This window comes from Ursus arctos, unplaced genomic scaffold (genome assembly GCF_023065955.2).
Source record: "Ursus arctos isolate Adak ecotype North America unplaced genomic scaffold, UrsArc2.0 scaffold_33, whole genome shotgun sequence".
Taxonomy (NCBI): Eukaryota; Metazoa; Chordata; class Mammalia; order Carnivora; family Ursidae; genus Ursus; species Ursus arctos.
In genome coordinates this window covers 20,831,821-20,846,510 of record NW_026623019.1, presented here as the reverse complement: position 1 = coordinate 20,846,510, position 14,690 = coordinate 20,831,821, and the positions used below count along the sequence as shown (strand labels likewise).

Below are 14,690 nucleotides of genomic sequence, written 5' to 3'. Positions count from 1 at the left end.
AAAAAAAAATTTAATGCAAGCAAAAGAAAGAAAAGGGGAAAAAATCAGAAAGAAAAAGTAGATTACCAAAAGAAAAAGGAAAATATAAATGGTAAGGAAAATAAATCAGGAAGACTGAACAGTATTAAGCCCAAGTGGCTGAAAAGACAAAGAAAAAGAAGCCAAATTCTCCCCTTCTAATGCTACACCCACCCCTTCCTTTCTGATCCATCACCATCACCAGCCCTGTCCAACCTTATTTTTAATGCCCGAATTCTTGCTGTGTCATCTTACCTAATCTTGTTGCCTAGAGTATTCTTCCCCTTAGAAACCATCAAAAACACTGTTTTCCTCATGGTGTTCCCAATTAACAAACAAACAAAACACTAAATGACTTCTATGGATAAAGTCCAAAATAAGCATTTTAAGGATTTTTCATAATCTGACCCAACTTCCCTCACCAACCTTGTTTCTTATGCAACTATTCATTCAGCCAGAGCACTCAAGTCCCTGTATCCAAATACACAGAAAAATGAGACCAGATTTCACTATTTATCACATCATAAAAAATAGGAAATCTAGATCAGAGAAAACAATTAATAAACAACAAAAATATTGTGCTTCACAAAGCGGTGGCAATGTCGTCAGCTTGTTTATTGGACTTGAGGTCCAGATCGCTTCTCACGCACACGACCTTCTCATTCGTGCCTTCTGTCCTTTGCTCCAGCTGACCCTATCCCGGGAGCTTTCCCTGCTGCTCTCTGCTTTCCCAAATCCTATCTCACTGAGACTCATGAAGACCACGTCTTCATGGAAAACGACATTAGCTGATTAATTTGGAAGAAGTGTGATTAGCAGGATTATTCTGGATCTGAAGTACTCTGTTAACACGACAGCATCTGACTGATTCTCTGTGGTGACCCAGCTGCCCAAGTTCCCTTTCAGTTTTGTCTGCACATTGGTTTGGTACACAGTAGTTTAAAGGACCACTTCACCCCAATTTGGTAGGTAATTCAACTGGCAGCCAATCATTTGTACAACTTCGATTTGCAAGATTTACAAACAGCAATTATAGAAACAGTTAAAAAAAAAAAAAACAACACCACTGCAAATATTATAACTCTTTGGGAACCTGATGTAAATGGGATTTTTTTTTTTTTTAAATAGGATATTTGAAGATAATGATGGGTATAGTGCACGATCAAACAGATTTTGTGGTGAGAGTTTATTATCAGGTGCAATTAAAGATGTAGATACCATTTTGAAAGTACAGACTTTAGGGGGCAAGGGAAGAGACTTTGGAAGCAAAGTAAAAATTAGGAATAATTACAGTGATGATCATGGGATAGCAACATCCATTCTATGAGGAGCTCAGTATCCTTCCAAGTCCCACTGAGTCCAGGAAAGCACGTGTATGAGACCAAAGGCAGCTTTGGGAAGAATACCTTTGAAATGCGAGTCAGTAAACATAAAAGTACACTAAGGAGTAAATGTCCTGATCACTAATAGAAATTATACACTTCAAAATATCTTTCTTTTTAAGTTTTTTTTGTTTTTGTTTTTGTTTTTGAGAGAGAGAGAGAGCGTGTGAGCTGGGAGGGCGAGGCAGAGGGAGAGGGGGAGAGAATGTGGAGCCCAACACGGGGCTCAATCTCATCATGCTGGGATCATGACCTCAGCTGAAACCGATTCGGATGCTTAACCGACTGAGTCACCCAGGCGCCCCTACACCTCAAAATAGCTTATTAAAAAAAACAAAAAACAAACTAGTTTTCTTTTTTCATGTCTGATGTTGAACATGCAGGCAGTGGTTGTTTTTCCTTTTTTTCTTTTGATTTTTAAACTGGGTAAAATAAAACTTTCTAGGGGAGCTTCTAGAGGTGGTAAAATTATAAAAAGAAGTCAGTAAAAGATTATTATATCGGACAGGAGAGCGGAGGCTTCTGGGGCGATATCAAAGTTGTATTGCCTATCGTTCTATGGGTGCTCACTTCACGCTATTCATTCATGTTTTATGCATTTTGCTGTTTATGAAGATGTTACGGAGAAAACCACGGATGGTAAAACGTTCAGCTTCGACAACTCATTAGCTCCTACGTGTCTGTCACTGTGTAACCAGTGCTTTGCTCACATTCCCTTTTGCCCAGATGAAGCTGGTTGTGCGCTGAGAGATGACTTCTTGTTTTCCAGAAGAACTAGTGAACCCGGTCTGGCCCTTGTTGATATTTCAAAGCAGCCTTTTTGTGCATGGGCATGAGAAGATGTCCTTCTTAAGCCAAGGATGAAGTTTCATACTTTGTATTATTTAAAGTACCTGATATAATACGTACAACTAGTACGTACTCACTCACTCATTTGACAGCTATTTATCGACTTACGCATCAACTGACTCCCTGGAAAGCCAGAGCAGTTTGCCAAAACTACGGTTAAATGGCATTTGATAAGCGCTATAAAGACACTAGGGCTTCAGCAAATTCTCCCAGCTATCAAATGTATTTTGCATAATGGATATCATTCTCATTCCCAGTGAAGTCTTAGAAAGGGATCCCAGAAGAAGACTGGCCAGCTAGAAGGCGGAGATGCAGTAAAAATTGAAATAGAAAGAGTCAGAAACAGGAGGGAATAAAAAAAGGAGAGGAAGGGGTGCCTGGGCTGGCTTAGTTGGTGGAGCCTGCGACTGTCTGATCTCAAGGTCATGAGTTCAAGCCCCACGCTGGGCATAGAGTTTACTTAAAAAAATAAATAAATAAAAATTCACAAATAAATAAATAAAAAGGAGAGGAATAAGGAGGGAGAGATTGTACAATAGCAAGCCCTCCGTGTCCTGCAGTTTAAGTTGAGCCAGATATTCTTCCTGTTTCCTTGCTTGGTTTTTGTTTGATCCTTCCTCTTGTGCCTGTCCCCAGTCTGGAGAAGTCAAGACGAGCACGGATGCCACCGAGACAGGCCAAAGCCAGGAAATGATCCGGGGATTAAAACTTGGCTGCATAGGGGCAAAACTTCTGAGCAGCCAGAAGTAGAAAGAGCCAGGAGATAAACATAACCCATTTTCGAAGGAGTGCCAAAGGTGAAAAGTGAGAAAGCCAAAATTACTCATCAAGTCCAAAATGGGTAAGCAAAAAGCAAAGTGAAGTAAAGGATCCAAGATGAGAATTGGGAACCACTGCCTGGGGCTTCATACCGGATTGTGCTGAGTACAGGTTAGCTTAATTTAAGAGCACACGTTCCAGGGGCGCCTGAGTGAGTCAGTGGGTTAAGTGTCTGACTCTTGCTTTCAGCTCAGGTCATGATCTTGGGGTCCTGGGATTGAGCCCCACTTGGGTGGGGCTCTACGCTCCTAGAAGTCTGCTTATCTCTCTCTCCCTCTGCCCCTCCCCCAGCTCGCGTGTGTGCACGCGCGCTCTCTCTCTCTCTCACACATAAATAAAAAGAGTGCAGGATCTGAGCTGGTGCCTTCCTTTCTTATGACTTTATCTCCCACCTGGTGACAGACCATTATCAATAAGACATTAAAAACACTAACCAAACAGGGCACTTGGGTGGCTCAGTCAGTCAACCGTCCAACTCTAGATTTCGACTCAGGTTATGATCTCAGAGTTGTGAGATGGAGCCCCGTGTTGAGTCCTGCCTCGAGCTCCCTGTGGAGCCCTGTGTCAAGCTGCATGCTCAGCCGAGAGTCTGTTTGAGATTCTCTTTCTCCCTCTCCTCCTGTCTCTCCCCCCCCAATAAATTAATTTAAAAAAAACACACAAAAAAACACCTACCAAACAAAATTTGAAAGCCATGAACCAACTTTGCCTAGACTAATTTGACCACGAGGATGACCACATCTCTTGAGGACAGTTGTCCCTACATCCCTTCACTATTTTGGGAAATAGAACACTTGCAGAAATGGTATACTTCAATCAATGAGTTCAGGTTTGAGCAGCCTGAGACACTCGTAGGTAGAAATGCTTTACTTACCAGCAGACAATTTACTGAGCACTTACTATGTTCCATGTTGCATGCACACCCAAAATACTTTACGTAATACCATCATGCCATGCCCCAGCGCACTTAACATTTTAACATTTCTCCATTTGGTCAAAATCAGTTCGATTTTTTGGAGGCTCTCAACCCTTCCTCAACCCAATTTAAACCGTAATTTCCTGAAGACTAGGATTACCTCGCCGTATTCTTTTTCACCTCTCTGATTTCTAAGGAAGTATACCCTTGGGGCTCTTAGCGCGCCCGAGGTCATCTCGATTCTACCTGTCCCATGGTGGGAAAGTGACTTGCTCAGTCAATATAGAACAAAGTGTTTAGCATCAGCCTTAAAATAAGTGTTTTTTTTTAATTGTCTTCTCTTCCTGCTTTTCAGGGAAAAAAACAATAATGTAAACTTCTCTGCTCTGTGGCCTACACCCCACAGGCACTCCACAAGAGCTGAGCCAGGGCTTAACAAAGGATTCAGGGGTGGGGGGGTGGGTATGCAGGTGTGCACGTGCTTGGGCTCGCGTGGGTGTGCGTCACACACACTGTGATTGTCCCCCGTGAGGTGCGAGACAGGAAAGAACGTTCAGGCACATGCATATTTATATCAAAGACATGGTAGGACGCCCCACCCAAAGAATAATTCATTTTTTGTGATGTTAATGTTAAATTTCGGGGAGAGGTTTGCGGAGAAGGAGGAAGCGCAGCTAGGGAATGGGTTCATGTTTCTGACTGTGGAGGGAGGATCGGGTACGAAGCCAATCAAAGTCTTTCCCAGAACTGGGGTATTTCATTCTAGAAGGGAAAAATGCCATGCTCGTTCTCCTCTTTCCTCCCGCCTCACTTCCTTGGTGCCCTTCCAAGGTAGGGCCCCTCGGTGCTGGCTTCTCAGTCCTCCCCCCCACCCCCCCCCCGGGGAAGGCTTGCCAAGGCCAAGAGGGCCAGATGGGGCTGCTGGCAGAGACGCTGCTGATCCGGCTCTTTCTCACGCCACCTTCCATCTGCCAGGGCTTTCGGGTGGTGGCGGCGCCCAGTCCTGATGAGGGTAGCGTCAGCGCCCTGCAGCAGGCAGCACGCGCAGCAGCGAGCAGGCAGTCGCACTCACCAGTCAGCCCATACCTGCTCTGGGCTGTGATGTGCCATTATCTTGCTACTCCCATTTTACACTTCACACACCAGCTTTCTCTCAAGACAGTTATTTGATCACTAACACTTTGAATATCATAATCATCGGCTCATTTATTTTTTCTATTTTAAAGGATAGCGTTGGTGTGCGCGGGGAGCAGCCGTATCGATTTCCACATTTGCCAAGGCATCCGAGTGTGAGCTGCCTATCACGGTGCTGACTTTAATAAAAGGTTATTACCGTGATCATTATTTAGCATTTATATAGCTCCTCACAATTGTTTACCCATTATTCCTCAGAGCACCCCTGTCAAGGTGATCGGTATTAGCAACCCCCAGTGTAGAGGCAACAAATCAGGGGTCCTGGAGAGGTTTTAGTAATAGCCACAAAAGGACACAAAATGAATACCCGCAGACCTGGGGCGGGCCCGGTCTCCCTCCCTCTGGCATACTTGGTGAGTTCAGTCATTCCATCATTCTGGTTAGCAGAATGGGTGGGCTCCTCATGGCAGGTTGCAGCTCAAACATATACTGAGAGGCCTTCGCTGGCTACCCTTTCTAAAATAGCATCCCCTCCCCAAGGCACTCAATATCACATTCCTGTGTTTATGCAGTGCTTAGAGCTACCTGAAGTTAGCTTGTTTGTGTATTTATGTTCCTGTTTATTGTCTGTCTTCACCATTCAAGAAGGTCATCTCCATGACAACAGCAGGCTTGCCCAGGTTGTTCATGGCTGTATCCATCCTCTTTGTTGAAAGCACCTGGCATACAGTAGGTGCTTAATAATGCTTGTGGAGTGAATGACAATAACAAGAGCCCCATAAATACTGTTACTCACACATCATTTCCTATGCCTTTTCATCTCTTTCTGGACTTCCTGGATCTAATCACTCATACAGTCAATTATTCTTAATTACCCTGGAGCTAATGATCTAGTTTGTGGATGGCCCAAGTCCTTGGCTTCCTCTCCTCCAGAGATTCCTCCAGATCTTTCAGTCATTTCTCACCTTGAGTTGAGACGGGTCAAGGAGAGAATAGGACAATGAAAAAGCCCTGTTAGACAATTTCACTAGTTCTAATAGCTTTGGAAAGGTAGAAAGTTGAAATTATTGATTTCAAGATTTCTTTTTTGCCTTATTTGTGGATTTAAAAAAAAAAAAACATCTGCTTTATATATGCAATACAGTGAAACGTGCTTTGAAGAAGTTAAAAGCACTGTAGAAATGTAGCATATAATTATATATGCGTGTAGTCCCATTAACCTTGGTAATTGAGAGTTGGTTATACATTTAAGGTTTAATTAGTTTTGATAGAACAGTAGCTCACACTTTTCTAATGGGTAGGGCTGGACAAGGGCTTAGAAAACGTGCCTGTGGTTGACTTTTTCTCTTTTTTTTCAACCATCAAATCAAGATAAAGCTTGAAAAATCCCTTCAAAGCCTGAAAGGCCGGCAGTAATGCTGATTTCTCATCAACAAGTAAGAATAGGGAAATGGTACTAAAGTTTGAATTTTCTTGCTTCAAATTTTAGACCATAAGATTTCAATTTTCTTAAAAAAAAAAATCTTAGGCTGATCTTGGAAGAAAGACCCCCTGGATAATCTAAATATGAAGTTTTCTATTTAAAGGTTGTTTTTAATGTTCTTTATAGCCCTATATGCAATCAGAAAACAGGTTGCCTTGTTTTAAATGTAAGGAATCAATGTAATATCTTATTTTGGTAACATGTGCTGTTGAGTTTGGTCCTCACTGCAACTCTGCCCAGAGATATTATTGGTGCCAGTTTATATAGATGAAAAAATGGAAGCCAAGACATTAAATGCCATACCCAAGGTCTTAGAAGAAGTCACCAAGAAGCTTGGTCTGGCCTAAGTCTCCTGACTCCAGTTTAATATTCTCCACAATGTGAGAAAACCACATTGGAAAGGAAAAACTCATTCCTAGTACTGCTGTCCCAGTACAAACTTCAGTGTTCAGGCAAATACTCTGCTTTATTGTTAAATTGGCCACACTTACTCAACGTGTAGTATATCCCAGGCCCTGTGCTTTGCCGCAAAAGTCAAAGTAAGACGTTAGATTTCCCTGGCTCTCACGTTCTATTTGGGATGGGAGACACACACACACAAACACTGTCACACAGGAGGTGGGGGTGTGCATTAGGGGAGCCACAATGCTCTGTAGGAGCAGAGGAGAAGTAGCATCTGAAAACATCCCATGAAAGGGGATCGCCTTGGCATGAAATCAAGATTTAATCGGTGATACGCTGAGGAGAGGGAAAAGGAAAATGGGATGTCTACTAAATTTGATCTACCTAAAATCTTATCTACCACGGCAAGAAGGTAGTAGATAATATTTTTAGGGGAGGTGTGCAAGGGGATGGGTTACATGGGGGATGAGTTAAGGAGGAGACTTACAGTGTTGAGCCCTGGGTGTTGTATGGAAGTGTTAAATCACTCTATTGTACATACTGTATGTTAACTAACTGGAATTTAAATAAAAACTTGAAGAAGAAAAAAAAAAAAAAGAATGAGTAAAGTTTCTACAAGGATGGAGGAGAAGGGGCATTCCTAGCAGAGGAACCAACATTAACGAAGAAAGACAGCAAAAGGGCAGAGGGACGAGCAAGTAGTCCCTTTGGATTCCGGTGTGGAATGCACCTGCGTGGCTAGGGAACCAGCTGGTGCTGTTGGAGAAGGCCTAGAATAGACGGACATAGATATACATGCTGACATGCTCTTGGCAAGGATGCCAGTAAAGGGAACAAAGAGGTGACACGCTCAGAATGGAGCTTTCCCTACCACAGCAGCAATGGCTCTCACATTTGAGATGACCTCCTTGTTAAAACTGGATTGCTGGGCCCCATGCCGAAGTTTCTTTCTGAGAAGGTCCAGGGTGGGGTCCCAGCATTTTCACTTCTAAAAAGTTCCCAGGTGCTAATGCTGCTGGTCTGGGACGCACAATCTGAGAACCAGTAACAGTAAGTAGCAACAAAGTCAAAACCGGGAGTTTTTAGAGGGACAGAAGTAAAGGGACTGAATCCAATAGCACAGGCCAGAAGGAATGGGGCCCTGCCCAGGTTGCTAAGGGTGGGAAAGGAGGGAACAGCAACCAGGAGAACAGCCAACTGCTTCAAAGGACAGGGGACCACAGGTCCGCATTCCAGGTCATTTCAAATCACAAATCATCGGGAAATGTCCAGCGCCCGTGACAGGTACACAAGAAGCATTTGAAATTCGTTCTGAAAGTAGCAATCCCATCTAGAAATTAAGCTCTGAGTTTTATCTTACTTTCCTTTCCTCCCACGTCAGTAACCTCGTTCTGGCACAATTTAGGTTGCTAAAGCGTCTTCCAGGGAGAACACACATATCTGCACCCAGCCAGCAAGTGTATCTATCTGCATATATAAAATCACACTAAAGCTGATTTCCTTATTATTTCACGTTAGAACACCCTTGTCGCGAAACAGTGTTCAAAATAAATACGGAGGACTGGAAGCAACCATTTCTATTTAGTGGGGCAAAAAATGATGAACTCACCATACCATATAAAGACCCCATGAAACCAACGTTCACTGACTACCTACTCCGTGACAAGCACCGTGGATGTGCCTGGATACAAACATGAATAAAACATGGGCTATCCTCACCGCAGTTCACAAAATCTAGCAGTCTTTCTTCTACGCTCTTAAATCCGCCTAAGGATGGTGTTTGGCTTGTAATAAAAATTCTAAGGCAGGGACAGAAGACAGCTAGCTTTTCTAAATTGACCACCGCTGCTGTCTAATTATTCAACTGAAGAGAACACTTTGGTGCTGGGTTGTTTCACCGAGCTCAGATATATTCTGCTGACACATAGAGTTAGGGGAGCATCACCCGTTCACCCCCCTGCTCTTTAAGTACGGTGACCGTTTTTATCACTTACACCTTTCAATAGCCAGAGAGAGTGCCACTTGGGTTCTCAAAATCTCATTTCCTTTACTACATCCCAAAATAACAGGGTCACTTCAGGACCAATGAGTGGTTGGCACCGTGATGTGTTTCCCACAAGTACTAATAGTTCTGGAGAGGAGCAAGTATTTTCACAGCTGCAGGTCTGGGTGCTGAACTTTCTACTGTCAGTGAGAATCATGTCCCAGTGAAAATATAGAAGTGGAACGGACCGTCAAAGGGATAAGGTGACAGGGAGTGTTGTTTACTCGAGTCAGAGAGCAACCGAAAATGATTTCTGCAGCTGGAACAAAACAAAGACGAGGGTTGAAGGTCAACTTCCTTTTTTATTCTGGCTCATCAGCACGCCTAGGCGGCCCTTCCCAAATGTCGGGTCTGCTGACTGTTGCTACTCGGTTTAAGACCCCACAGGCTGTACTGACCTATATCTCTTGGGCACTGGAGGGAAACAAAAGGGGGAAATGTTCAGTCTCAACAGAATTAACGAAGTCATCCATGGCACCCGGCTCTCCCTGCTCTGACCCCAACCTCATCCGTCTCCAAGCCGGATGGGTTTTGTTTGTGAAATGCCCTCACACCCATGCAAGTCCCCCACCTTGGCTACCCCCAGCACCGGCCGCCATGCTGACGTCATCTCTGTCCTGAATGACGGCAACGGCCTTCTATCAGCTTAGCATCCCCCCCCCAGACCATTCTTCACGTGAATTCACAGTATTAATTCACAGTCATTCATTCACAGTAACCTTTTAGACACTCAAATACTACCATTAAAATCAGAATACGTCACACATACACATAAAACCTATCTTAAAATTTTTCTCTGGCTAAAAACTGGTGGTTGTCAGAAGGGAGGTGGGGGGAGAGGAATGGGTGAAAGAGGGGAAGGGGATTAAGAGTACACTTACCATGATGAGCACTGAGTAATGTGGAGATTGGTGACTCACTATATTGTACACCTGAAACGAACATAATATTGTATGTTAATTATACTGGAATTTTATTTTATTTTTCCCTCTGGCTCCCCATTGCTCCAAAGACTTACTCAATGTGTACTATATTCCAGGTTTGGCCCAGAGAGCTCTGCGTGCATAATCCATGCCTCCGGCTCCCTTCCTTCTCCTTGTTGCATCACATTCCTCCCTCCTCGCTGGCTCTGCTCTCTCCCCCCAGACACCCCTGCCTGGAACACTCCTGCCACCCTGCTTTGCCAGATTGTTTCCAATACACCTTTTAGCACTTCACCCTTATCAGCTCCTGAGGGATGCTTAAGGAAGACCCTCTCCTCCTGGTTGGGCCAGAGCCCCATGTTCTAATGGCACCCTCCACCAGCTCATGAACCCCTCGTGGAACGCATCACAGGACGTTTACACGATTTTGTAGGATTGCTGCATTTCGGCCTGCCTTCCCACTAGACTGTAAGATCCACAAAGGTAGGGACTCGGTCTCTTTTTGCTTACCGTCGTGTTCCAGAGCCTAGCACAGTTTCTGGCACATTCTAGGTACCAAATAAATATATTAATTATGAAGGATGGAAAGCAGGCAGGGAGGGGGGCAAAGTGCTACTACTAAGATAAGAAAGAGGAGGTCTAGCATCTTAAGTGAATGATAACAGGGAACAACTTAAATGTCCAATGTTAGGGAAAGTTCTAAGATACATTTATAATTCATTCCTCACAACAACCCTATATGATTACCCTCATTTTCATAGATGAGGGAACCAAGGCACACAGATAATAACTACTGAAATCACACCGCTAGCAAATGTAATGCACTCGTAAGGAAAGACAGCACGAGCATATGTAACCACACGAAGCCAATCTGCTCTGGGAGCTTTTTTTTTTTTTTTGCTCCACCATTTTTAAGGGTTTTAGCAACAACTGCTTTTGAGGGTCAAGGGTTTATCTTATTTGGAATTGGGTACTGAAAGCAAAAAATTCTATGTCCTCTTTACAAACGTATCGATAGACGATGATCAGAAAAAAACCTTTACCTGGACTTAGCTGCCTCTGTGTCACTTTTCTGGATGAAATCTTCCGACATGAATGTAAGGATGGGCCGTGCAAACGAGCACAGCGTAAAGCGATGGCTCACTCTGACCTCAGGACCGGCTGTATTGTTTTAAAGTGGGCAGAACAGCAATTGAAGAAGCTAAATGGATCAAAGAAAGGGGTGGGGGAGAAAAGAGAGTTCAGAGTATGGGAAGAAGAAGGAAAGAGCTGTTCCCTAGGAAGAAAGATTGAAACAGAGATATATTTGTTTAGAAAAGAGGATGAAAAGAAATGCACTGCCTTCCAAATATCTACAGGAAGCCACCGGCTGCGCACACCACCATAGATCAGTTTATTTTGGGCCCAACCTGGAATAGAAAGCCTAATGTTTAGACAAGGCAAAGGCTTCTGGGGAGGAGGGGAAGGGAGGATGGGAGGAAGGCATTATGTGGAACAAATAACAACTTACTTGCAAAACGAAACTCTAGATGGAGCAGTTCCCTCTATTTGAATTTCCTGTGGAGTCTGATCGGGATTTCGCTGGATTAGTAACTACTGAAAAGGTTTTCCTGGTAGGAAAACCTTAGCTCTGTGAGAGGAAATAGAATTGGGCTGATCCACCACTTACAAAATAGAACCTGACGCATGGCGGGGGGGCGGGGGGGGGGTACTCACGGAGAGAGGGGAAGGCGGAAGACTAGAGAGAATTAGAAAGGGAGAAGAAAGAGAAGAGTTATAGTGGGAAGGGCTTTGGAACGGTGTCTGAAAACATGGAGCGCTACAGAATATGATACAGGGCATAAGGCTCCGGGGTCCAACTGCCGGCATTTTAATTTAGCCTCCACCATCCTCCTGAAACCTCAGACTCTCCATCTTTAACATTGGGGTTATCATCGTGTCTAGCTCATAAGATTTTCTTTAAGGATTAAAGAAACTAATCCTTGTTAACTTCATAGCACATAGTAACTGCTCAATAAATGCTGGTGCCACTGTGGCTGGTGGAGATGATTTATCACCCAACAGCGTGGACCTGAAGTACGAGCTACATTGGATAATGGTAGAAGCCATCAGAAATAGCCAGGAATAATGCTGCTATTGGACTCTCTCCTAGAGGAAGGTCAACAGTGAGTTTTAGCTCTTTGATGCAGAAACCCAAGGTACGATGCCATCTTCTAGAAACCGATTCCATGGAAAAGCCTAGAATGGACATCCCCTTCCCTCCCTCTTTTTGCTTGTGTTCTCCATCTTTTTCCTCTTCGCTTGCTTTCCTACTTTGTACTCTGTTTTCCAGTCCTTGGAAACCTCTGCTCCTCTCCCCATGTAAGGATCCTGTCGAGACAGACTAAGCAGATCTGTTTCCTCTATGCTTTAAACACTGGGGGCCAAGAGGAAAAAATGTTTCCTTTGGGCGGGTGCCAAGTAACTACAGGGAGTGGGGGAGAGAGTTTTTAATGACACAGTAAGAAAGAAAATATTTATGTTTCATTTTAATTGAACTTTTCTTAAGCTCACTACATTTTAGTAGGTGAAAAAAATCAACATATGAGAACACTGGGAACAAAAATACACATAGCTCTGGCTTCGTGCATAGAAGTAGAAAAGCAAATGGGGAAAAGGAAACCCAGTGGAAGCATCTCTGGGAAGAGTTGCCCTACCAAACTCTGAGCTTAGTAGCACTGCTTTTATCACTTCATTTCCATGATCAGTGTAGATCCTGGTTCACTGGCCCATAAAATTGGCAAGATAATGAACAAGTTCATTACTTTAAATATATTTCATCTATTGGGTCCACTGCAATACCTTGAGGAGCAAGTTTATAGAGTGTTGCACCCCAGTCAAACCTGGAACCGTGAATACTGTAAAAGGAGGCGGCTTCCCTTGTTAGGCGACCCGAAAGAGCTACTACTGTCACTCTTTCCTAAGCATTTACTATGTGCTAGGAGCTGTGCTAACTACTTTATACCTCTGAGCTCACGTAAACCTCCCAGAAGCTGTGCAAAGCAGGTATTATTAAACCGATTTTACTTGTAGTTGACGTCAGGCAATGACTGGGGCCACACAGCTGATTAGTAGCAGAGCTGGGATTTGAACCCAGGTCCGTAGGACACCAAACCCTGCCCTTACCCTGCACTATCAGCTGAGCCCCCTCCCCCCAACCAGCTACTGGGTGCTAACAGCACCTGGAATGATACGTTATCTTAGGGTTTATGAAGACAACAGAGTAGCTGAGAGAGAGAATTCTGTGTGTGCGTGTGTGTGTGTGTGTGCATGTGTGTGTGCGTGTGTGTAACATAATTAAATGACACATAATATCATTGTTCTGTTAAATGAATCATAGTGGGAGGCACCTGGGTGGCTCAGTCACATAAGCAGTTGACTCCTGATTTCCGCTCAGGTCATGATCTCAGGGTTGTGAGATCGAGCCCCGTGTAGGGCTGCGAGCACAGCAGGGAGTCTGCTTGAGATTCTCTCTCTTTCCCTCCTTCTGCCCCTCCCCCCACAAAAGAATCATAGAGGGACTAGGATAGAAACTTGGTAGTTCCAACTAGGAAGATCAGTAGGAGAAGAAAGGGATAAAGAAAGGGGGGGTAGGGGCGGCTGGGTGGCACAGCGGTTAAGCGTCTGCCTTCGGCTCAGGGCGTGATCCTGGTGTTATGGGATCGAGCCCCACATCAGACTCCTCCGCTATGAGCCTGCTTCTTCCTCTCCCACTCCCTCTGCTTGAGTTCCCTCTCTCACTGGCTGTCTCTATCTCTGTCAAATAAATAAATAAAATCTTTAAAAAATAATAATAATAATAAAAAGAAAGGGGGGGTAATCAGAGGGGGGAGTGAAGCATGAGAGACTATGGACTCTGAGAAACAAACTGAGGGCTTCAGAGGGGAGGGGGGTTGGGAAATGGGATAGACTGGTGATGGGTAGTAAGGAGGGCACGTATTGCATGGTGCACTGGGTGTTATACGCAACTAATGAATCATTAAACTTTACATCAAAAACCAGGGATGTACTGTATGGTGACTAACATAATATAATAAAAAAATACTAAAAAAAAAAAAAAAAAAAGAAACTTGGTAGTTCCTCCCACTGTTCCCAACTTAAAGGAAGCTTCCGTTTCTTGCTCAGTTTCTCTTCTCCCAAGGTTACCTAGCTTTCCTAACCCACGTCTGTGGGGACCACCAACCTTTAGATCCCAGCTGTGCCTCACTGTTACCATGTATAAGCCATGCTGAGCTCACAGAGTTTTCAGGATTAAGAGAATGAATGCTTTTAAACATTGGAAAGAGTACCTGGCGTGTTCTTGGTATTTCGAAAATGTTATCTATTAGCATTGGGCCACTTCCTTGAATGGTGATCATACGCCCATTTGAAGAATTCATTTTAGTCCTTATTGATGGACTTCCTCAAAAATACAGATGTTATCATGATATTGCTTCTCTCCAACGCATCTGGGAAATGCTCCTACCTGATTGGCTTGTTAACTGGCCAGAAAAGGCTCCCTCTCTGTCCACCGCCCCCCAGCACCCCATAGCTCCTCGGAATCCTCTGAAGGGGATAAGAACGTGTGTTCTACGCCCTTTGTCACAATGAGATGCGGGAAGATGTTTTTGGGTGTTCTGATGGTAACAAGAAGCACCTCCTGTTTGTGATCAAAGCTACAAATGGATTTCTTTCTTTTTTT

At 44.0% G+C, this 14,690-nt stretch overlaps 1 protein-coding gene across 1 annotated transcript in view; it reads right to left on the bottom strand.

Annotated features, from left to right (window-relative positions):
* LOC113269870 (spermatogenesis-associated protein 31D1) overlaps positions 1-11,063 on the bottom strand; it is a 56,140-nt gene extending 45,077 nt beyond the window's left edge. The window contains exon 1 of the mRNA XM_057305553.1: positions 11,014-11,063. Coding sequence (XP_057161536.1) covers positions 11,014-11,063 — 50 coding nt within the window. The remainder of the gene's footprint in view (positions 1-11,013) is intronic.
* Between the last annotated feature and the right edge of the window lie 3,627 nt (positions 11,064-14,690).